Consider the following 21,767-nt stretch of genomic DNA (forward strand, 5'->3'; position numbering starts at 1 on the left):
GGCGTGGGCGACCCTCTACTGTAATTTACAGACCCCTGCAACACACGACAGTTCCCTCAGCTGACATTGGAAGGTGCTGTCACCTTCTGAAGCGAGGATGGCAAGGGTGTTAACCAGAGTAACAAGAGAACTGACATTTTACTGAATCGCCCCCGGCTTTAGACCAGCCTGTCTCGAATCGTGACTGGCTCGCATGTTGTCATGACGGAACTTATCGCTTCAATCCCCACAAACCGATTAGACGACTCGATAAACGTAGTACCCGGGTTTCTCCCCAACCCTCAGATACTCGTCCTGGTTGAGGGGATCAAAAGCGCCAAATGTCCCATGCAAGGATAAGGGATATAATACAGTTGGCGCCATGTAGACATACCCAATCCTGCGATACTCTCCATCGTACAAGCCCCTCTCAAGCACGAGGGCGTGGGCCCTATCCGCTTTTAGCTTACTGTCCCGCGTGAACTGGTGGTGCTCAATGACGGCCAGGTAGACGACAGAGTCTCCCATCGAACAATAAATGGGGAACGTGTCGTCCAAGGTAGGCTTGGTGACAAGGTCCACGTCCGCAATCACATCAGCTATCTCTTTGTCCTTGGCGTCCTCTCTTTCGGGCAGCGACAATGTGCTCAACTGGTACTTCGATATGCCGCCAGGAAAGAACTCCGAAATCCCTGAGGCATACATGTAGGCCCCTGGAACGTCGATCATCTGTGATGAGAGCTTGGCTCTGATTAAAGGGCCGTGAAGAACCAAGTGCCCGTCCACCACCGAGCCGAACCTCGACGAAGTGGTTTCCACTTTGGCATCTTCAACGCTGGCTACCAAACCGAATGTTCGGAGACCGTCGGACGAAGACTGCACGTTCACCGATCCTAGTGAGAATTTGTGGGTGTGGTAGTGAATCGGCTCCATGGATGCCCATGACCACGATGGTGCACGGTAGCCTTGTGGAGGAGATGATCGTCGGCCCTCTCGCGCGGTCCAAAGAAGATCTTCAAGGAGTGTATGCCTCCATAACCCGGCAAGGTAAGCGTCTTCCCGCAAGCCTGATAGTCGTTGATAGACAGATGTCACTCCTCCAATGGCAATAAGCCTGTCCGAGTCGAACGTAAATTGCCGCGTCATGTAGTCTTCAACCAGACTCCACCAAACACGTCTTGAAGGCGATGCCTCCGAGTTCGGCCGCACGGAATACAGCTCAGATGGGGAAACGGACTGCGAAAGGCTGGACATGCGCAAGACATCGAACTCGTGGCCCTTGCAGGTTTCGTTGAAAACATATCCTTTAGCGTCGGAGATGGAGAACCACCACAACTGATCGTCGGCACAGTGAATGACCTTCGGCGACAGGATTCGCTCTTGGTACACCCAACCGCGAGTGAATATCGTTCGGAGGAGGACGCGACGGCTGAACGACGTGTTGTCGATGATTCTGAATGGCTTTTGGAGCATTGGGGTGTCCTCAAATCCAGTCCAGGTGGGCTTGATGTACGTAGGATATCGCAGCATCGAGTCGGGCATCGTACCCGTTGACGAGTCATCTGCGGCAGTCGCGGAAATTGTCACCTTGGCACCAAGGTACACGGACGCCATGCGGGCTGCCTCGGCCTCCCAGTCCTCTTTGGAATCTTGAATGATGCATAGAGAGTCGATCCAGATATGATGGATGCCTAACGACGCAGCAAGCTTGATGGCATCCTGAAAGGTCCTTGGAAGAGTGGTCAGGGGCACTCCGCCAACTAGTTCCTTCAGGTTCTCATGGCGCAGCATAAGAGGGTGCTTCCCTCCCCAGCAATGACTCAACGCAGCATATTCAGTGGTGGCGTTCATATTATCCGTTCCCAGCCTCACCATTTCTGACTCTTCGCTCGCATTTGCCGGCAGAAAATGAATGAGTCTCGTTGGGAGGGTGGAGGTCAGACCAATCGATGGGAGTGGTGTTTCCACGTGCAGCCAGTCTTTGATGCGTACCAGTGAATCCTGACGAGAAAGCTCCGGCAACCAACTATTGGTGTCTCCGGGAATTGACATATCTGCCTCATTCAATCAGTCTTCAATAAGCCCAAATCATGCGTCAAAACTAAAGTCTCAGTGACGACTTACCCAGAACTTCAAAGTTGTTGAGTTCTCGAATGCCCCGATGAGTGTAGATGCCATCTTTGACGCTTTGGACATACAGGAAGCACAACTTGAAAGTGCCCCAAGGGAACAAACGTTCTTGCGGAACAACCATTGGAATCGCCCAGTTGTGGTCCTCGTAATCGTCGCTGAGATCCCTCGGCTGATCGTAGATCATGGCACAGAGTGAGCACCCATGTCGTGCCTCGGCAAGCTTTTGGATAGAATGATGGAGATGCAGTGGCGGTCTTTGCTGTGACGCTAGGGGTACGTCGAGTTTAAGCCTCCAGTGATGTCTTTCAGTGGGGAACAGTAATTGGCTGTGCGGGATCTGATCGGAGTGATGCTTGAGATATTCCCCAACGGTGATGTAGCTGCCACTGAAGATTTCAAGGCATGACGAGCACAAAGTTGATTCCGCCATGTTGGAAGGGCTCAATTAGCAACCATGTGAGATGCAAGTGACGGATGAGATTTTCAAGATGGGTTTCTCAAAGCTTGGATTTCGTCTGATCACGACGTAGAACGGTGTCTACTTGTGACATTCAACGGCCCGAAGTCGAGTTCGAACATGACGGAGTAAAAGGCCGTGTGATATTCAATTGCCACGTCACTTGCATTTGTAGTCTAGCTGAACTAGGGCCCCCGTAACCAGAGCCAATGAGATAAGGCCAAGGTTACAGGCATGGAATCCTTCGTGCTGGTACCAAAGTTCCCAGAACTACCTTCTTACATGATGGAATCCGGACAGGGCTCCTGCTGAAAACTGGGACTTTCTTTCAAATGATCGAAACACAAACCTCCCACACGCCACTTGCCGCCTAATAACATGCGTGCCCAGGACTCCCCTCGACTAACACGGCGCAAATCTTTGGTTGCAAGTAATATAGGGAGTCAATCCCTGAAACTGTTTCGGGATGCTTAGTAGGCGTAAAACAATACGTTCTCATCCTCTGACTGCCGGATTTTCTTGTTCTCGTGCTTCAGCCAGAATCGCATCGACCATGCCCCGGCAGCTGTTGCGACGCTCAAAGCCGCGCTTGTTGACATCGCCATGACGTACCGAGGCTCGTCAGACTTGGGCCACTGCGTTTGTCGTTAGTATGCTGAATGTGCACTTGAGAACAATGACTTACCATGTAAGGAGTCCAGATGAAAGAGCTGACAGCAATACAATTGACTATGGCCAGGGATGAAGCCTTCTTCTCTTTCGTTTGAGAGCACGTTGCTGACACCCAGCCAAGAATGATACTATCGACGGCGTAGGTACTGCAGCAGGTTTTAGCCAGGATGGTCATCTTTAGGGGTCTGTTGGAAGGCATACCCAATAGAGAAAACACACATTGCGAATATTGATAACCCGCCATTAGTGAATGGCAGGGGCGAAACGTCTGTTAGTACAAGACTTACAATACCGAGCACCTGTGTTAAGCGTGGCGCAACCTAGAACAAAGCCGAAGACTGCAATCGCCTTTGCGATGGTAATGTGCCTGGGATCCTGATGTCAGAACCCTCGATGTTGACTCACAAACAGCAGCTAAATCTTCCTACTTACCAGGTTCTCTCATTGAATCTCCCAGATGACCATGACCAGGCGATGGAAACGATGCCGGCAATCAGATACGGCGGGCATGTGAGAATGAGTGTGACTGTTTCGCTAAAACCAAGCGTTTCCACTGCAGTGGGAAAGAAGTTCTTGAACCCGTTCGCTCCGAGATGAAAGTGCTGCATAGCCGTAAACAGCCAGACTCTTGGGTCCTTCGCCGCCTCGATGAGACCACTCCAGGTAGTTGTCTGTCCGGTATTGCCCACGGTGTCTCGTAAGATCCTTTCGTTCGCCAGTATTCTCTCCTCTGGAGTTAGCCATCGGGTCGTCAAGGGCTCGTCGGGAAGGATGAAGAATGCGATGATGGCGATGATCAGGGTAACAACTCCCTGCATGATTAAAAGCCATCGCCATCCCGAGATCCCAGCCTTTAGATCGTTAGCAAGACGACATTCAGTTGTTTGGGGCAACGAAAGCTTACCATTCCATGCATCTGAAAGATTCCAAGTGCAATGAGGCCAGCAAAAGCAGTAGCCAGGATATTGCCCGTATACAGGATCGATATCCTGGTTGCTAGTTCCTTGCGGGTATAGAAAGTCGCTAGCACATACAGAGCGCCGGGATAATATGGAGCTTCGGTGATGCCCAGAAAGAATCTTGTAAGAAGAAGCCCAGTGTAATCCTTGCTCACAGCTGTAAGGCCGCTGATGACGGCCCATACTGCCATGCAGGAGCCCATCCACCAGCTCGGGCGCCCTCGAGTAACGACCATATTGGCTGGAATACCCACGATGACATATCCCGCGAAAAGAATTGCCACGCAGGTTTGGTATTGTGTCGGGTGAGATTGAGATCCTCTTCGAGAGTGTTGAGTCTTGCGAGCGCGATGGCATTTCGATCCTAGTTGATGTGAATAATTGCTAGAGTCTCAGTGGCATCGACCGTCTACTCACAAGGTAATTAAGCCAATACTAAGATGGGCTTAGCTTCCAATACCGAAGACAAATGTGCGCTGGTGGGACAATACTTACCATCAACCATAATCTGTCGATTTAGTCAGACAATGACTCCATTCCGAAGTTGTGTGAGCGTAGGGAACCACTCACATTGGCATGATCCACCAATCAAGCTTCCGAACGAGAGCAATCTCGCGAGGATCTGACTTTTCGTGGGCTCCAGAGTAATCACGAATGTTTGGGTCAACTTTCAGAGTGCTTTCGACCTCTTCAAGAACGCCGGGAAGCCCGTCATTCTTTTCGAGACTTTTCCGATGCATGGCTGTTGAAATTGAAGATCGACTGGGCTGCAGCTTGAGATAGAGGGGTTCGAGATAGTACGACAAAAACCCCATGCTAGAAATCGATTAGGGCATCATCTCGCGCTCTATATATGCGCTCTTTACACTTCCTTCGAGGCCAAGAAGCCACCAAGGACTCTAATCGCATCGAAGCTTAGCCCATTCCTCCCCGCACTGCCAAGTTGGCTTGCCAAGCTTTCCAAGAAATGGCGCTCTTGGTCTTCATCCTTATTCGCGACCACAATGACGAGCTGATGTTTTGTACGGCTGTTAGTGGTGTAAAAGGTGTCACCCTTGCCGTCAATTCGGTGAATGTCGAGCCAGGTCGTTGAGAATCTAGGCGAAGAGGGGTAAATCCTTGACAAGACCAGGTCATCCGGCCAACGATGCCAAGGCTGGGAGGGATACCAATCATTCGCCATCGTAGTCGGTACTTAGAGTTGGGAGCAACGACTGAATAACGAAATTGCGCTTTCTCAAGAGCTTTTTGGCAACGCGTCAATCTTGGGGGTGCTGGCTCACTCTGAGAACACCGGGACGGAACCAATGGACCCATATTTCCGGCATCCGGCCTTAGCATAGACCGGGCTGCATCCCCCGCATGTCTTGTAGGAGACAGGGTGCCTTCCACGGCTGAGTCTCTTTTACCGACTTTGCGGGGGTAGAATCGCAAACAGACGGGTGTGTTTGTAAGCCAGATCTTGCGGAGGGCGGGAATATGACGGTCGATAAGGATGACATGGCTCATGGGCTGCCGGACAAGGGTTCTTATCTGCGATGGACGTCCGAATCACCTGGAGAAGAATAGCTAATCTGTGGGGTTAACGTGCTCCAATCTCCAACGAGCCAACAGGAATGACCCCATGCTAATCTTGTCCCCATGTATCGGGATATTCATGGACAGTTGGAGGCCCTCTTCTCTCCTATCTCTGCCCATCGGCTGGAAATCTTCCTGTATCGATTCTTTCTGCAATTCACAGAGTTTGAAACAAACTTGTTTGTTCTGTCAAGCTTAACTTCTGACTGCAGTAATGTTCGGTCAAACTTTCACAGGCAATTCGTCGGCTGCGAGGTCCGGATTTCACCCAGACAGCCCTGTGAGCCCACACGCGGCCCCGCTCGTTGGAGGACCTCCGCCGCCCCGTAAATCGCGAGTCGCTCTCGCTTGCAAGCGTTGTAAGAGGAGAAAACAACGGGTACGTGAACCGGTTTTGCTCATGGGGTCACTTGGACTGATGAGGTCTTGAATAGTGCGATGGAGGCCATCCCAGCTGTAAGTCATGCGACAAGGCCAATGTGTTATGTGTGTATGAGAAGACACTCAGGCCGCATTATCCCGGAGGAAAGTCGTTGTACATCAGTGCTTTGGAAGAGCGCATCGCGTTTCTTGAGGCGCGCATGCCAGACTTCGCCGAGGATCACTTCACTACAGCGACATCATCAACCGAGGCACCACGGGAGAACAAGTTTGAGCGACGAGAGTCTCAAGACTCCTTCTCGGAAGAAGAGCCGTCATCTCTTGTTGATGGTGTCGCGTACCTATCGCTCTGTGCCTCTGGCACAACTGACACTGCGCCAGAGCCGTTCTACCTTGGCTCAAGCTCTGGGGCCACGATCGCCAGAATGATCCAGTCCTCCGTATTCCATGGAGCCGGGGGAAGAGCGATCAATGAAGCCATGGCTGCGGTTCAGCCTGGAGTCCTTCGGCCACCGCTGCCGACAGGTTCCCCATCTTCACATTCCGACGAGCCAATGTCTGAGTTCCCCCATTCGGGTCAGGCGAAAATGCTCTTTGACGTGTTCTTCGACCGGCTTCACACCCGCTGGCCTATTTTAGACAGAAAGATGTTTACTATACTGTTCGACAATCAAGACCATCAGGGAGCTCTGCCGATACAACAAAGAAGCATCATGCACCTCATCTATGCGATCTCGGCCAGATTTCTGCAGTTGATGAAGAAGCCCTGTGACGTTGATCCCGAAGTGAGTTTACCTTCCATGAGCTTAGCTAGACAAGGTGTTAACCAGTTCAGCGTCATCTCCTAGAAGCCATCGAGCCAATGGATTTCATCTTGGAGCAGCATAACCTGGCAACTGTCCAATTCTTGCTTTTGCTCGCCGTCCATGGCCAGCGAAGCCCTTTCGGTGCCGGCTGTTGGTCGCAGGTTCGATACGCTGTGACGCTATGCATAGAACTGGGCCTACACAGGAAGCAAGCAGGCACGTCCTCACACAGTCAGCGCGACGTTGAGATAAGAAGACGGGCATTCTGGGCTTGCTACTGCTTGGATAGAATGACGAGCGTGGTGTTGGGTCGAACATTTGCCATTGGTGACAGAGACATCAACGTGGAGGTGAGGCAAGCTTTTGTTTCACTCGGGGATTCCCTACTTACGACTCTTGCAGATGCCTAGCGCCGATGATGCGTTTTGGGACCTCACGGCCTTGGGCAGCCCGCCAGCACCTCCTGAACCAGCTTGGTCAAACATGAAGCCGTTCATTCACATCATCAAACTCCGTCGAATACAGTCGAGAATTCACAGACGCGTGTACCGAGTCGACAAAGATGTCTTTGCGGGATTACCAGATGAGAGGGCCAAACTTGACTTGAAAATGACGGAGATTCGGGATGAGCTAGACGAATGGGCGAAAACGATCCCACATCCGCCGAAAGACTCCAAGTCTATCACGTGGATGTATGACCCAGAAAGCGCGTATCACGACTCAAGAGACTTCTTCAATCTGTCAGTCGGAGCTTAGTCCAAGCCCCCGAGATATGACTGAGCTGACACTGTGTAGACAATACCATAAGTCCATACTGTCGCTCTTTACCGTTCTACTACCCGCTTTGAACACATCGGACCCGAGATTCGTGACCTGCGCACGATCGGCAGCCTGCGTTTGCACAACATACAAGCGCCTCAATCAGCAGAAGACTCTGAGTTACACGATGATGGCGCTGCACTCATTATTCATCGCGGGACTCACGCTAGTGTACTGCCTGTGGAGAGACCGCTCTCTCTTCTCATACGACGCGCTGGAAGCTACTCGTGCATGTTCCCAGTCGCTCACAATCTTTGGCGAGAAGTGGCCCGGGGCAGTCAAGTATCGCGACATATTTGATGCTCTCTCCGGAAGTCTGTTCAAGACCATTGTCAACCCAAGTTCCGCCTCGGTTTCGGGGTTGAAGCCGCTCAAGGTGGATCTTGAAGCCGAACCTGGGGTCTCACCGACGAGTCCTGCTGTGTCCCCCAAGACGCAACACGAAGGTAAGCCGATTATGAGCCATGCTATTTCCGATGCAGTCAAAGAGGCGTTCATGGAAGTGGATGAAGAAGCACCGGGCGGTTGGCAAGGGTGGAGGATGTTCAATGAGATGGTGCACGACGACGCAATACCTGAGCATATGGAAATGATAAGACATGAGGAGGTTGTACCCGGGGATGGAGGCAACGGAAAGGCACTGGAGTACGACTCAGTATTTATCCCGGAGGCACTTCAGATAGGAACAGTGGACTCGGAATGGGACTTCGGAGGTCTGGAGGGACACTATTAACGATGGTTACCATGTTCTTGCTTGCTATGGTCATGCGTTGGTATCAGATTCGTTACTTAAGCGCCCTCTGTCTTTACATTCAATCCAACTCGTCGGAAGCCATCTATGCCAATTGTCCCTTCTTGTAAGGATACTTCGTCTTGAAAGCCTCTGCAATCTCCGTCCTCGTCGCAACCCAAACACCTTCCTTCTGGGCAATGTAATCCACAAAGTCGCGCAACGCCGCAAATCGACCAGGCCGTCCAATGATGCGGCAATGCAACCCAATCGTCATCATCTTCGGCTGACCCTCCTGACCCTCCTCGTACAGCACATCAAAGGCATTCTTCAAGTGCGTGTAGAAACCATTCGGGTCGCGGAATCCCGACCCGGTAATGTGGAACTTGAAGTCGTTGCAGTCATAGCTGTACGGCACCATCAAGCACCCCTTCGGATCCTCCTTCTCCCGCTCCAGGGGCAAGTCCGTCCAGTACGGCACATCGTCCGCGTACGTATCACTCGCCCACACCAGCTCCTCGCCCATCTCCTCATACACCTGCGCAATCAACGTCCGCGAGTGCGGCGACGGCCGCCCGTAGTACCACCCCTTCGGCGCGTACCCGGTCAGGCTCTTCAGCGAAGTGATGCCCTTGCGGATGTACTCCTTCTCCTTCTCGATCGGGAAGTCGTGGTAGTCGACCCAGCGGTACGCGTGCGAGGCGACGTCGTGGCCCTCCTCGACGCAGCGCTTCGCGACCTCGGGCTGCTCCTCGACGGCCTGCGCGACGGCGTAGAGCGTGAACTTCATCTTGCGCGAGTTGAAGAGCCGGAAGAGGCGCCAGAAGCCCGCGCGCGAGCCGTACTCGTACTCGGACTCGACGTTGTAGTTGCGCTCGTTGACGCGGGGCCCGCCCATGGGGTTCTCGCGCAGGTTGGTCTCGGAGACGCCGTCGCCCAGGAGGACGGATCTCTCGCCGCCCTGAGAGGTTGTCAGCATGTGTCAGAGCAGGGGAGTTGAGGGCGGACGGACCTCTTCATAGTTGATCACGAACGAGACGGCGATTTTGGCGTCGTTGGGCCAGGGACAGGCCAGGCCCTTCTCGCCGTACCCCTTGAAGTCGCGGTCGAACCCGTAGTCGGGATGCGCGTGGTAGGCTTCAGGCATGTTGGTTCTCAGCTTAAGGTTGTCTGATTTGTTGTAAGATGAATGAAGATGTCCTGAAACAGGGTCCAAGTGGTGATGTCAATGGAAAAAGAGTAAACAATCATTCACCTCACTCCGCAGCGTCTGTGTGCATCCGTTCTGCAGCGTACAAATACCTGGCAACGCCACTTCCATCGGCATGTCTCACCCGCGTGCTCATCTGTGCCTATCGCCGTCGCATCGCGCACTATCAGCCGTGATGCGCGTCCGGCACGAGTGCCCCTCCACATCGTACCCCGCCACAGCTCTCGTTATCGGTGTGACTGAGCGTGCAGCTCGTTATCGCGATGCGCGTCGCGGTCGAGGGTCTTGGGGGTTGCATCATTGCAGGGGTCGGGCAGCTGTTGGAGGTGCATCGGCTCAAACGAACCGTTGGAGCTCGGGGGATTATGCCCCATGGAGGGAGTGCTGATAAGGCGGAGGGCCGATGGTGGGGTTCGGCGTGGGCGCCGATGGATGTTCTGTTTTAGCTTATGTAAAAGATAACGAGCTGCGAGCCCTGGAGATGCAGCTTGATGTAATGCCCAGGAGTATTGGACATGGGCGTATGTCGATGGACGGATTTGGTGGCGGGGATGTGGGTTGCGGGAGATGGGAGCAGCTTAGTTGACTTCCGAGGCGGAAGTGATTGATCATCGGCCCGCTCCGTCGAGAAAGTTAACTGTCAAACAACCTTTAAAGATTTTACGTTGGCGCGCGTGGCGTGGTATTTATTAGAACTCTGCTTTATGATCATGTGTAGTTTCTCCTGTAGTTGAATGCTGTATGCTTCGAACGATGTTGATGCAATACCCAATGCTGTATGCAGCCCGCACATCTCTGTGCAACTGAAAGGAGACTTCTGTCATGCACCGGTTCTCTTTTCATCCGCCTTTTCGTTCACCTGAGCGATCGCCGGCTCGTTTTGATCTTCCAAAGCCTCCGCCGCTGGCGCAGGCTTCTTCGCCTTTAAGCCCGTATTCCCAACGCCCAGCGTCAGCACCAAGCTGAGGCCCGAGCAAACCACGTAGTAGATGAAGATGTAATGCAACCCTTTCATGTACGCCTTCAATATCACCGTCTTCTCGTCCTCCGAGAACCCCTTCTGATCGAGCGTGTACGTCGACGATGTGAGTTCCGCGATAATCGCATCCGAAACAAAGTCGCGACCGCGCAGGTCCCGCCTCAGTGTATTCGACAAGATGACGCCCGAGATGACGAGGCCGAAAGCGCCGCCTATGGTGCGGATGAAGTTCCGCAAACCGGTGGTCACGGCTCGGTCCTCGCTTCGTGAGTTGGCGTACATTCCTACCAGTGTCGGTTGCAGGGTCAAGCCGATGCCCGAGCCTACGATGATGAGGATGCCGATGAGTTCTCCCAGCCCCGTGTCGCGGTCGAACATGATTGTCAAGCCGTTGCCGACTGTCCAGAGGAAGAAGCCGACGAGGATGCAGGGCATGTACCGGCCGATGCGGAGCATGTACTGGCCCGAGAGGATCGAAAGAATCGAGGTCGAGATGATGACCGGTAGGATCAGGGCGCCGGCCACGAGCGGGGTGTACTTCAGTATCGACTGGAAGTAGATCGGGAAGTAGAACAGGTTGCCAAAGTACGCCTGGCCCATGAGGAATGTTTGGCCGTACAGGAAACTACATTTCGAGTCCTTGAATAGCCGGAGAGGCATGATCGGTAGCTTTGCGAGTTTCCATTCAAACAGGACGAAGAGGACTCCCAGAACAGCACCGATGGTGACAGAAGCGATGACGAAGGGCGACGACCATGGGTAAGTCACACCTCCACCGGACAGCGGAATCAGCAGCAGCAAGACCGAAGCCATGTTGAGCGCGATGCCGCCGTAGTCGATCTTCTTCACTTTTTCGCCGTAGTTGCCGGATTGATGCTTCAGAGGTAAGCAGAAGAGTATCGTCAGAGCTGCTGGAGCACTGATGATTGGGACCATCCAAAACACCCACCGCCATGTCGACTCCTGAACGACGGCACCGCCAACAAAAGGGCCAACGCCATTGGCGAGGGCCAAGACTGCTCCGAGAACACCTGCCAATCATCAGAATCCTATCTCACTTATCACGAAATATCCCGACTAACCTTGGTACTTTCCCCGATTCTCCAGCGTCGTAATATCGCTCACGATAATCATGACAATACTGTTAATGCCACCTCCACCAATACCCGCAATCGCCCTGAACGCAAACAGCTGCTCCTTCGTCTTCGAGAACCCGCAAAGAATGTCGCCCACCGCCATGAAGACCAAACAAATCATGAGCAAATTCTTTCTCCCAAAGATGTCCGACAGCCGTCCGTTGATGAGCTGAAACGCAGTAGACGCGATGAGAAACGACGTCCCGATCCACGACGTCGCCGTCCCGGTGTCGAGGTCGCCCGCTATCGCCGGCACCGCCGTCGACACGCTGGTCTGGTCGATGAACGAGACGAACAAGCAGACCGACAGAGCGGAGAACGCCAGCAGCATGCGCTTTCGCGACATCGTGTTCCTCTGCCCGCCGACGCTCTCGACGTCGCTGTCGTCCTTGGCCGGCGGCGGCGTCCGCGACGGCGCAGTAGCCTCGTCGCTGCTCGAACCGGCTTCCCTGCCCTCAGGCAAGGCGCTTTTGACGCCCGTCGTGGGCGCGTCGTCCTTCATCTTGACATGCCGTGAACCTCCCAAAATTCCGTGAATAGAGAAACGTAAGAGTGCCAAGCATCAAGAACCGACGAAAAAGAGTCCCCAAACACGGTGCTCCAGATTTTCGGTGCCGAATCGCCGGGTCTCGACTCCCGCAAACCGCCGCCGCCCAATTGCTTACACAAAGTCCATTGCGTCAAACCTGCCAATGGGGGAGAACCCGTTGCAGCAGGGTGGGAAAATGGCAGTGAGAGAGCTTTGCCCGAAGCGAGGAGGTCCACTAAAAGGATATGTCGGCATGAAGCCCGATGCGGATTCGCCAGCCCCCTTCGCCGATCGCCTGGCCGGGTTTCTTTGTCGGCATCTTTTGAGCCGATACGCGTCCGTGGAGTGAGTGAGTGGACGTGAAGTTTCAGCGGCGTTGGACGATGGGCGTTGGGGGCTGTTCCGGGTATTGCACGGGTTTAAGGGTGTAGGAATATGTAAGGTTGGCTTGCTGGAGCCCGAAAATTGGTCTTCATGATGAAAAGCTGGTAAGTGCTAAGATAAACTCTTTAGAAGCAGACACGGGTGGTGATGGAATGGAGGCGGGGGAATGAATGACGGCGGCATCCATCGGCACGAGTGGTGTGGCGGGGACCGGAATCCTGCGCCCTACGGCGTAGCGCTGGCCGATGAGTGCCTCGATGGCGACATGGAATTATCGCTTTGTAACGCACTCACTGGCAGCTATTCAATCTCAACTACTTGTCAGGTTGTCAGTTCATCCAAGTCCGGCCGACGACAGTTACAATCATGTCGAAACTGTTCAAGCCGTTGAAAGTCGGGGGTATTGAGCTGGGGAACCGGCTAGCGTTGGCGCCGTTAACTCGGTACCGAGCGGACGATGAATGGACTCCAACACCGATGATGAAGGGTGAGCGTGAATGCCCTCATTCACAAGCACACAACTGACATACCTTCAGAATACTACGAACAGAGGGCCTGCGTGCCCGGCACACTGCTCATCTCAGAGGGAACCCTGATATCCCACCGCACCGCCGGCCGCTGGAACGTACCCGGCATCTGGAACGAAGCCCACATCGCCGGCTGGAAAGAGGTCACGGATGCCGTTCACGCGAAGGGCTCGTTCATCTACTGCCAGCTATGGCATCTCGGTCGCGGCGGTAGGGTCGATGTTCTCCAGCAGCTCGGCTTTAACCTGGAGTCATCGAGTGCCGTCCCCATCAATGAAGACAGTCCGACACCGGTGGAGTTGACGGAGGATGACATAACACAAATCATCCAAGACTGTGCGCAGGCTGCGCGAAACGCTATCCAGGCTGGGTTCGATGGCGTGGAGATCCATGGTGCGAATGGTTACCTTCCAGACCAGTTCCTCCAGGATACATGCAACAAGCGCAACGACGCCTGGGGCGGGAGTATCGAGAAGCGAGCGCGCTTTCACTTGGAGGTGACCAAGGCCGTGATCGAAGCTGTCGGAGCGGATAGGACCGCCGTCAGGCTGAGTCCGTACAGCGACTTTCAGGGGATGCTCATGGGCGACCCGGATCCGACGTTCAAGTACGTGACGGAGCAGCTGAAGCCGCTGGGCCTGGCATACCTGCATCTGATTGAGGCGAGAATCAGCGGCAACGATGACACGGACACTGGTGGACAGCGGACTGTCAAGTGGCTCGTAGAGTTGTGGGATAACACGAGTCCCGTATTGCTCGCCGGGGGATTGAACGCGGAGACGGCGAAGAAGGCTGTCGAGGAAACCTACAAGGACTACGACGTCGCCATCGTCTTTGGTCGATTCTTCATCTCGAATCCTGACCTCGTCTTCCGGATCAAGGAGGGTATCAACCTGGAGAAATATGAGCGGACGTATTTCTACACCCCGAAGCTGCCGAAAGGGTACATTGACTACCCCTTCTCCCCTCAATTCCAGGCTACTTTGAAGGCTTGATAAAGTTGACGAAGGAAGCATTGAAACGCAGTGTCATTAGCTATGCAGTAGAGCACCAAAAGGGTATCTTGCACCGCGTCCCTCAGCGCGCGTCTTCATCAACCGGAATAAGCATCGTCTCACGTTTCCAGCGTAAACATCGAGCTCCCAAATGCGCATTTTCGATGCCAAGTAGAACCGCACAGACATGAATGTTCAAAAACTCCTTGCTCATGCAAACTAAATCAGGCGCATCGGCATGTGCTCCGTCAAGAGGTCAGGTTTCCTCGTTCACTGTGTCTAGGCGACGACGACGGATTCGCGTGCCTGAATATCGCAAGAGGCTTCTGGTGGACTTGTTGTGCTTCAGGTCCAGCTTCTCAGACGTCTCTTCATCATCTCGTGCGGAACGTAGTTCGAAGGCGCTCGCCACCCGCCGAATTTTGTCTTTGAGCACACGTAGGGAGCTCCTCTTCTGCAAAGTGCCCCGTGGCAAAGGACCGTCGGAAAAGTTGACAGTCTGGGTTGATTGGCTGCGACTATGACCTCGACGCTGCGAACTATCGTTTTCGAAGGCGTCTGGCTTCGTAGATAGGGCAGCATCCGCTGCTGCCCTACGGACTGATTTGTTTGGACTTATCAGACTCAACGTTGACCTAGATTGTGACGCACTGGAGGGCGTCCCAGAGCCCAATGTGGTGACTGAGGTATGTTGGGATATGGAAAGCAAGTCGTGTTGGCTCTTCGGGCGCTCGCTATATAATCCCCGCGAGGGGGCACTAAATCTTGTCGAGGATCTGGCTATGGGGCTGGGGCTAGAGACATCTCTTGCCCTGACTGCCGCCAGCGTTCGTGGAACATGGGCTGTGGCGCCCATCCTCGGAGGCGCTTCGCGATGCTGGGGAAAACTCCATCTGGCATTCGACGAGTATTTGGAGTCGCAAGACGGGACAGCGGGCGCGTCGTCATCGTCCTCGATCTCCACTGCAGCAGGTATATCTTCCACTTCATATGGCCTCCCTGGTCGTCGTCTCGATCGCAGTCGCATGAGATAATCTTCTGAGCTGACTTTGCCAAAGGACATCTCCTCTGCTGCTCGTTCAGCCCGGCGTCGTGCCTGCCGGTTAAGGTGCGCGGTCTGCTGTGGTGTCATTGGCATCTTGGCAAACGGGTCTCGGGTCTCGCTCGGTGGTGGTGGTTGATGTCGAAGTACTACGATTGGTATCTGGACGGAGAGACCGGATGTCTCGGCGAATGTAGTGGGATTGCGGTTCGGTAGAAGGGCTCGCTCGTGGGTTGCTTTCGCGCGATGACCAACTGTTGGGTGGCTCTATATAGATGCTGGTCTCTCGGTCATCTCATCGTATCGAGCCGAGGGTGGTCGTCGAATTTGTTGTCGTTGCTGGGCGTGGCGCAATGTCTCACTTCGAGCTGGGTGGTCGCAGGAATGCACGATGGACCTGGAGAGGAATGCAGCCGTCGTCAAAACAGCTGATCCGTATTTTATCGTAGAGTTCGAGCAAGCTTTTCTATCGAGATTGCGGTCGGCGAGATTCTTCGGACCGTAGGAACAGTCGACGGTAATCTCGGTCGCGGGGATGATCCCTCAGAAAATCAGCCGGCGGCTCAATCCAGGGCACAGCCACACTCGTTTGCCATGTTGATATGCCGCCTGATCGGAAGAGACGCCTGCTGGCTATTCGAATCGCGGAGTCTCAGCACGTTCGACCCGGGCGTTTTTGGAGGACGATGGGCGGGCGCGAAAAAATGAAGCTCTAAGCTTGTTGACGATGGTTACCAGGTTGTCAATGCGACGGGAGGCAGGTGCGTTCGGATGAAGTGGGTCTTGCTGCTTATTAGCATACCATCTTATACGTATATATATCGAATCTGATACACTCGATATTGCATATCTGCATACTCCCCTCTCCAACAATATAGTCATTTGAAGATACTGATATTTAATAGCTGGGAATTGATTAGTACATTGAAAGAATCAAGTAATGGAATTAATCCCACTGAATCGTCGACCAGAACCGTTGTGGACGTCTGTGGTCTATCAAGTCTTCGTGAAAGCCTAGAAAGATTCCAAAAATCACCAAGGTGCATGGCTATCTAGGTACCATGGTGACTCAAAAGAAAAACTGTAAATATGATATGAAGTCATAATATGAAGCACTTTACAATTTCAGTAGGGAAAAAGCAACAATTTCTCAATCCGGCCGCCCAACGTCGACTTGGAATATCGCCCGTCGTCCTGGCCAGGCACCTAGTAGCTTACTCAAGATGCCCAATCCAAAGCCTGAGGTCTGCCGTTGGGGATTGGCACACCCTGCGGCCGGGAAACGTTATGGAGGAGTTTGGGGATCTGAGTTCCGGATAATTTTGAAAGAACCTAACCGTCCCAGCATATGGGGGTTGCGGTTTACCCATCTTGGCGACGATCTCATAATCGAAATTATCGGCCATCTTGGTGCTGACCGCATCCGTCGGAGGCACAGTAACATGGCCGCCTACGATGATGATGCCTGGACATATCATAGGACCCTCGTCAACCTGTCTCAGACCTGCTCCCGGCTTCGCTCCCTGGTCGGCCCATACGCATGGCATACCCTTCATCTGAGTCATGACCGTTATGGCTGTGAAAAGATTCTCGGTGCTAGAGTATGGCGCGGGAAGTTGACGGATATGTTCGAGTATGTCTTTGCTTCCGATTGGACAATGGTTGACGGGAAAAAAGGTCAGTCGCATCTAAATGTGTGTTGATAAAACTTTACTAACATACAGATCCTCAGGAACGAAGAAGGGAGTCAAGGGACACACCAGAAATACGGATAGCATCCTTTCAAGGAGCACACCATTCTACTCTTTTGGCGCTCTCGGTTTTGTTAGACATATTGAGCTTGATCTCTCAGGAGTTCCTGCCCCCCAAAACCCCAAGTGGTTTCTTCGGATGCTTCGATACCCTGCCCTCGAGCACCTCGAAGTCACTGTGGACTGCTCCCATCGGCAGACGCAGGATCAAGCCTATGGCAGGGAGAAGGAGGTCTTGTATCAACATGGCTTGGAATTTCCGGTACCAGGCATCAAAAAGCTGAGTTTTGGTTTTCGCCCAAAGCTCAAAGCCGGCCATCATATTGGCAGCTACGTCCTGGGGGACATGCATATCCAGGCGGCTCTGATGGATCACTGCCCACGGCTGCAAGAGCTTTGCGTACATGGTGCAGGCGGGGTCGAGATCAAGTCTCGGCACCTCGGAAGAATCAGAACCATGCGACTCGTCAATTGCCGGCTCAGTTTTGCGGACTTAAGATATCTTTTGACTCAGGGAGAGACTCTTGAGACCTTCATCTTTGCAAGAGGAAACATTCGCGAGGACCGCATCATGAGCGAGCAACAGAATACTCATTATTCATCCACCGAGCAGTTCACACCGTGGCAAGCTGTGTTACTCTTGTGGCCACACAGAAACACCCTGAAGCATCTCGAGCTGAAACCGTTTTCTAATTGGGAGAGACACAGCCAAGCAAGAAACGATTGGCCACTCATGCGTGAAGAAAAGGCGGACTTGCTGGTCCAAAGCCCAGTCATCAAAACGCTTCGCCACTTTACCAACCTCAAGACTCTTCACTTGTGCCAAGACGCCATTCTTGGTCCATGCCCCTGGAGCATCAATCGCGGCAGGAATACCGGCACGGTCGTCAACATCCTGAATGATGACCCAGAAGGCGAAAGGCTGGTCGAGGTACTGCCATCTTGTCTCGAAGATCTCCGTATCACTGGGGTAAGCCAAGATCTGGCACCGAGGTTGCTTCGCTTTGCGAGAGATGCAGAATGCTATCCTCGCCTGCGCAAGGTCTATCTGCATGGAGAGAATCCCCACGCCGAGCTGCTTAGGCACATGACAGGAACGACATATCTAGCGAACGAAAGGTACCTGTCTCCAGCTTGGCAAGACGTGGAACGAGATGTTCTGGTGTCACTTGGCCGTATGTTTAAACAATGGGGTGTTGAGTTTGAGTTCGAAGCCATGGGAAATGTGGACGGGTCATGAAAGAAAGACATTGTGGTACACCGAGTTGACCGGGAGTGACCGAAATACCCTCGGTATGTTCGGTGAGGCAAAGTGGGCGCCCGTTGATCGACCCATGCTCAGGATGACCGACGCTAACAAAGTGCTGACAGATCCCCCCATACCGAGGCACGATTGGCGGGACCGGGATTGAATCTGATACAGCCCATGAGCCGGCCGATCGGCCGAACTGCATCGTCGACCGGACCGCATTGGGAGCGTCGACCGTCGGTGAACCAAGAAAAGGAAAAATTCTAGCAACGTACCTCGGCTTCGAGACACGGAGCCCCAAAGGAATGGGGGCGTCCAATCGGACACGTCAACAGCTCCGTCTCTTTCTCTCAAACAGCACTCGCATTCGTTATTGCAAATCACTCAATTGGCTGCTCTACGGGCATCTCTAGTGCCTTCTGCTCCCCAGTTTATGTGAATAGAGTATAGTACCTATATACACCGACAACATCGGGAGGCTTCCTTGTTAGGTTACAGATAGTCTCTGTGGTTCTCTACCCTTGGTGAAACAGCAACACAACGCATTGCTAATCCCGAGAACGGGCATGCAAGGCCCGCCGCCTCATCCACCATCACCCCACCTGACATCCCAGCTGCTCCGTCCCGACGTCCCCGTTCCCGCATGAGGGTCCCTTGAACGTTGAAGCTGAAGCAGCGACAGGCCCGAAGGACGTCGGCAGCCATGTCTGACAGGACTGATTACTCGCAGCTCGCTGAGGTGTCACTGTCGCGCGACGCCCGCCCCTCATGCCTCGGCATGGCGTCATGTCCGATTATTCAGCCCCACCAACGGATACGGAGTCCAAGACAAAGCAAGCCGGTGCCTAACGATTGCCAGAGACTCAATCAAGTGTGCAACCACCATGTCAAACATCGACACGGAGCAATCCAGGCTCCGGCTGTGCCTTCCAGCCCCCCCTCTTTGTTGTGGTGGTATAGCAATCCCTCAAGGTTATTCATCCGTACGGACTGGATACCCAGCCCTCTTCTTCATCCACAGATTGACAGTTGTATGGGCCCTCCGAAGAAGACCCCTCCTGAGGTGCACATCCCGACGGGGAAAATCTCCGTCCCCATACACACGATTCGCCGCCAAGGGTGCGGCCCCGCGGTTGCGCGGCGACTCCGGGGGAACCGGCCAGCAGTTCGCCCGCCAGAAGCTCAGAGACATTGAAGACGCGTCCAGGCCCCATCCTTACTAGTCCGTGCTCCGTGCGCCGGAGAACATTCCTCGATCGTTCGTCGAGGCTCGGAGCTCGTGCGGCCCAATGTCCCTCTTCGTCATACTGCTCCGGCGCGGGGCATGAAGTCATGAGCATGAGCGCCAAAGGTAAAAAAAAAAAAAATATGTGGTGCGCAAAAAAGGGCGGCGATTCACGGTGAGATGGTCTTGGAGGGGTAAGTAACACCGCCCGAGGAACGTGGGAAACCGAACGACTCAAGAAACTACTTTAACCCCCATCGGCCACCCGTTTCTAGCACGAGCAATTTAATTCTATGAAACTCAAAGTCTTCTGTGTTGATTAAATTTTACTATTTGTTTGATACCCCCCCAAAATTCTGGTCAAGTTCCTTTGAATCTTTCTCTCTTGTAGTACAGCCCATACAACCTCCCAACATGTCTCAACAAAACCTCTCCATCGTCCTGGCCGAGCGCCCCAAGGCCGAGATCGTCCCCGGACAGACCTTCAAGTCTGAGCAGAAGCCCGTCCCCAAGGCCGAAGACCTCAAGGATGGCGAGATCCTGATCGAGAACTGGTACCTCAGCCTCGACCCCGCCATGCGCGGCTGGCTCAATGGTATGCATACCCCCAAAGCGCTCCCATCAGCGTTGCGAAAGCTAACCTCCGCCATGCAGACAAGCGATCCTACCTTCCCCCCGTCCAGATCGGCGAGACCATGCGCGGCGCCACCGTCGGCCGCGTCGTCGCCTCCAAGTCCTCCAAGGCCAAGGAGGGCGACGTCCTGCCCGTCTTCGGCGGCTGGTCCGAGTACGCCGTCCTGCACGACAGCCGCATCGAGCCCGTCTCCGCCTTCCCCGCCGTCTCCCAGCCCGTCGACTACCTCTCCGCCATCGGCATGACCGGCCTGACGGCCTACTTCGGCATGCTGCGCGTCGGCGACCCGCAGCCCGGCGAGACCGTCGTCGTCTCTGGCGCCGCGGGCGCCACCGGCAGCGTCGCCGGCCAGATTGCCAAGCTCAAGGGCGCGCGCGTCGTGGGCATCGCCGGATCCGACGACAAGTGCCGCTGGCTGACCGAGGAGCTCGGCTTCGACGCCGCGCTGAACTACAAGGACCCCGAGTTCAAGCAGAAGTTCAAGGAGGCGACGCCCGACTTTATTAATGTCTACTTTGACAACGTTGGCGGAGAGATCCTCGACATGGCGCTTGCGCGCGCCAAGGAGCACTCCCGCTTTGTGATGTGCGGTGGTATTAGCCAGTACAACTCTGCCACCCCTCAAGGCCCCAGGGTAAGTCGCTTTATCTCCCATCGCTGAATAGGACGTTTTAACTGACACGTGACAGAACTACGCCAACATCATCACCATGCGCATCAAGATGCAGGGCTTCATCGTCTTCGACTTCATTAAGGAGTACCCCCAGGCCCGCAAGGAGCTCGCCCAATGGCTCGAGGAGGGTAAGCTCAAGCGCAAGGAGACCATCATCAAGGGCGGTCTCAAGGCGGCCGAGCAGGCCCTGGTTGACCTGTACAAGGGTATCAACACGGGCAAGCTGATTGTTGAGATCAAGAACCCCAAGGATGCGGCTAAGTTGTAAGGGAAGAATGGCGATGGGAGGCTCTCTGATGAATGACTTGATGACATTGTATAAAAATGCGTAACGACTATGGCCTTCGTTTCTGAGGCTAGCCCATAGGGCGAAGTAAATTAAAATCATGATAAAGAGCAAGCGTTTTCGTGTGCTGCATACTGAGACGAGGTGGTGAATTGCAAAACAGCCCAGGTTGCCAGTGGAGCTGCATGCTACCATTTTAGGAGTGGCATATGGTTCCTTATCCAATCAGCTGATGGTGGCGAATAGGTTGCCTGCAACCTTGCAAACGAGTAGATATGGGTTGTTTTATCATTGGGTTACTTCTAATTACATGTAGGCTCGCAGAATATCGTTGCAGAAACACATTCGCAGTGCTCTTTCCAAGTCAATCGCAATGTCTGTCACCCATGTCATGGATTATCATACCAGTCGGAAACTGATCACTCACTTACTTTTACAATTGCCAAACGATTCGACGATTCAATATGATTGGAATTTCTAGATTTTCGAAGAGAATTGGTCGTACCTTAGAATTAAACATCAGGTTGGAACCAATAAAAATAGAACTAAGAGAACGACGACCATTGAGAGCATCGCTACAGAATTGAAGCAGCCGAGAAGCTAGACCAGACAAGAAACACCACCCGCCCTCAT

At 53.6% G+C, this 21,767-nt stretch overlaps 7 protein-coding genes across 7 annotated transcripts; 3 read left to right on the top strand and 4 right to left on the bottom strand.

The window, feature by feature from the left end:
• Nucleotides 1-237: 237 nt before the first annotated feature.
• On the bottom strand, nucleotides 238-2,296 carry COL26b_001319 (uncharacterized protein; the record flags this gene model as incomplete). The annotated part of the gene is made up of 2 exons (XM_053174272.1): nucleotides 238-2,033; nucleotides 2,104-2,296. 2 exons carry the CDS (start codon nucleotides 2,294-2,296, stop codon nucleotides 238-240), a joined length of 1,989 nt encoding a protein of 662 aa, XP_053041582.1.
• A 743-nt stretch (nucleotides 2,297-3,039) lies between these two features.
• On the bottom strand, nucleotides 3,040-4,436 carry COL26b_001320 (uncharacterized protein; the record flags this gene model as incomplete). Its single annotated transcript, XM_053174273.1, has 4 exons — nucleotides 3,040-3,204; nucleotides 3,255-3,387; nucleotides 3,674-4,092; nucleotides 4,146-4,436. 4 exons carry the CDS (start codon nucleotides 4,434-4,436, stop codon nucleotides 3,040-3,042), a joined length of 1,008 nt encoding a protein of 335 aa, XP_053041583.1.
• A 3,478-nt stretch (nucleotides 4,437-7,914) lies between these two features.
• COL26b_001321 (uncharacterized protein) lies at nucleotides 7,915-8,517 on the top strand (the record flags this gene model as incomplete). The annotated part of the gene is made up of 2 exons (XM_053174274.1): nucleotides 7,915-8,230; nucleotides 8,267-8,517. The coding sequence occupies 2 exons, from the start codon at nucleotides 7,915-7,917 to the stop codon at nucleotides 8,515-8,517; spliced, it is 567 nt and encodes a 188-aa protein (XP_053041584.1).
• Nucleotides 8,518-8,620: 103 nt separating this feature from the next.
• Nucleotides 8,621-9,661, bottom strand: COL26b_001322 (uncharacterized protein; the record flags this gene model as incomplete). Its single annotated transcript, XM_053174275.1, has 2 exons — nucleotides 8,621-9,475; nucleotides 9,527-9,661. 2 exons carry the CDS (start codon nucleotides 9,659-9,661, stop codon nucleotides 8,621-8,623), a joined length of 990 nt encoding a protein of 329 aa, XP_053041585.1.
• Nucleotides 9,662-10,544: 883 nt separating this feature from the next.
• Nucleotides 10,545-12,341, bottom strand: COL26b_001323 (uncharacterized protein; the record flags this gene model as incomplete). The annotated part of the gene is made up of 2 exons (XM_053174276.1): nucleotides 10,545-11,734; nucleotides 11,786-12,341. 2 exons carry the CDS (start codon nucleotides 12,339-12,341, stop codon nucleotides 10,545-10,547), a joined length of 1,746 nt encoding a protein of 581 aa, XP_053041586.1.
• Nucleotides 12,342-13,118: 777 nt separating this feature from the next.
• Nucleotides 13,119-14,274, top strand: COL26b_001324 (uncharacterized protein; the record flags this gene model as incomplete). The annotated part of the gene is made up of 2 exons (XM_053174277.1): nucleotides 13,119-13,239; nucleotides 13,289-14,274. The coding sequence occupies 2 exons, from the start codon at nucleotides 13,119-13,121 to the stop codon at nucleotides 14,272-14,274; spliced, it is 1,107 nt and encodes a 368-aa protein (XP_053041587.1).
• A 5,681-nt stretch (nucleotides 14,275-19,955) lies between these two features.
• COL26b_001325 (uncharacterized protein) lies at nucleotides 19,956-21,116 on the top strand (the record flags this gene model as incomplete). Its single annotated transcript, XM_053174278.1, has 3 exons — nucleotides 19,956-20,136; nucleotides 20,196-20,809; nucleotides 20,865-21,116. The coding sequence occupies 3 exons, from the start codon at nucleotides 19,956-19,958 to the stop codon at nucleotides 21,114-21,116; spliced, it is 1,047 nt and encodes a 348-aa protein (XP_053041588.1).
• Nucleotides 21,117-21,767: the final 651 nt, after the last annotated feature.

The sequence above is a fragment of the Colletotrichum chrysophilum genome (genome assembly GCF_026319265.1).
Source record: "Colletotrichum chrysophilum strain AFK26 chromosome Unknown scaffold_6, whole genome shotgun sequence".
NCBI classification, from domain to species: domain Eukaryota; kingdom Fungi; phylum Ascomycota; class Sordariomycetes; order Glomerellales; family Glomerellaceae; genus Colletotrichum; species Colletotrichum chrysophilum.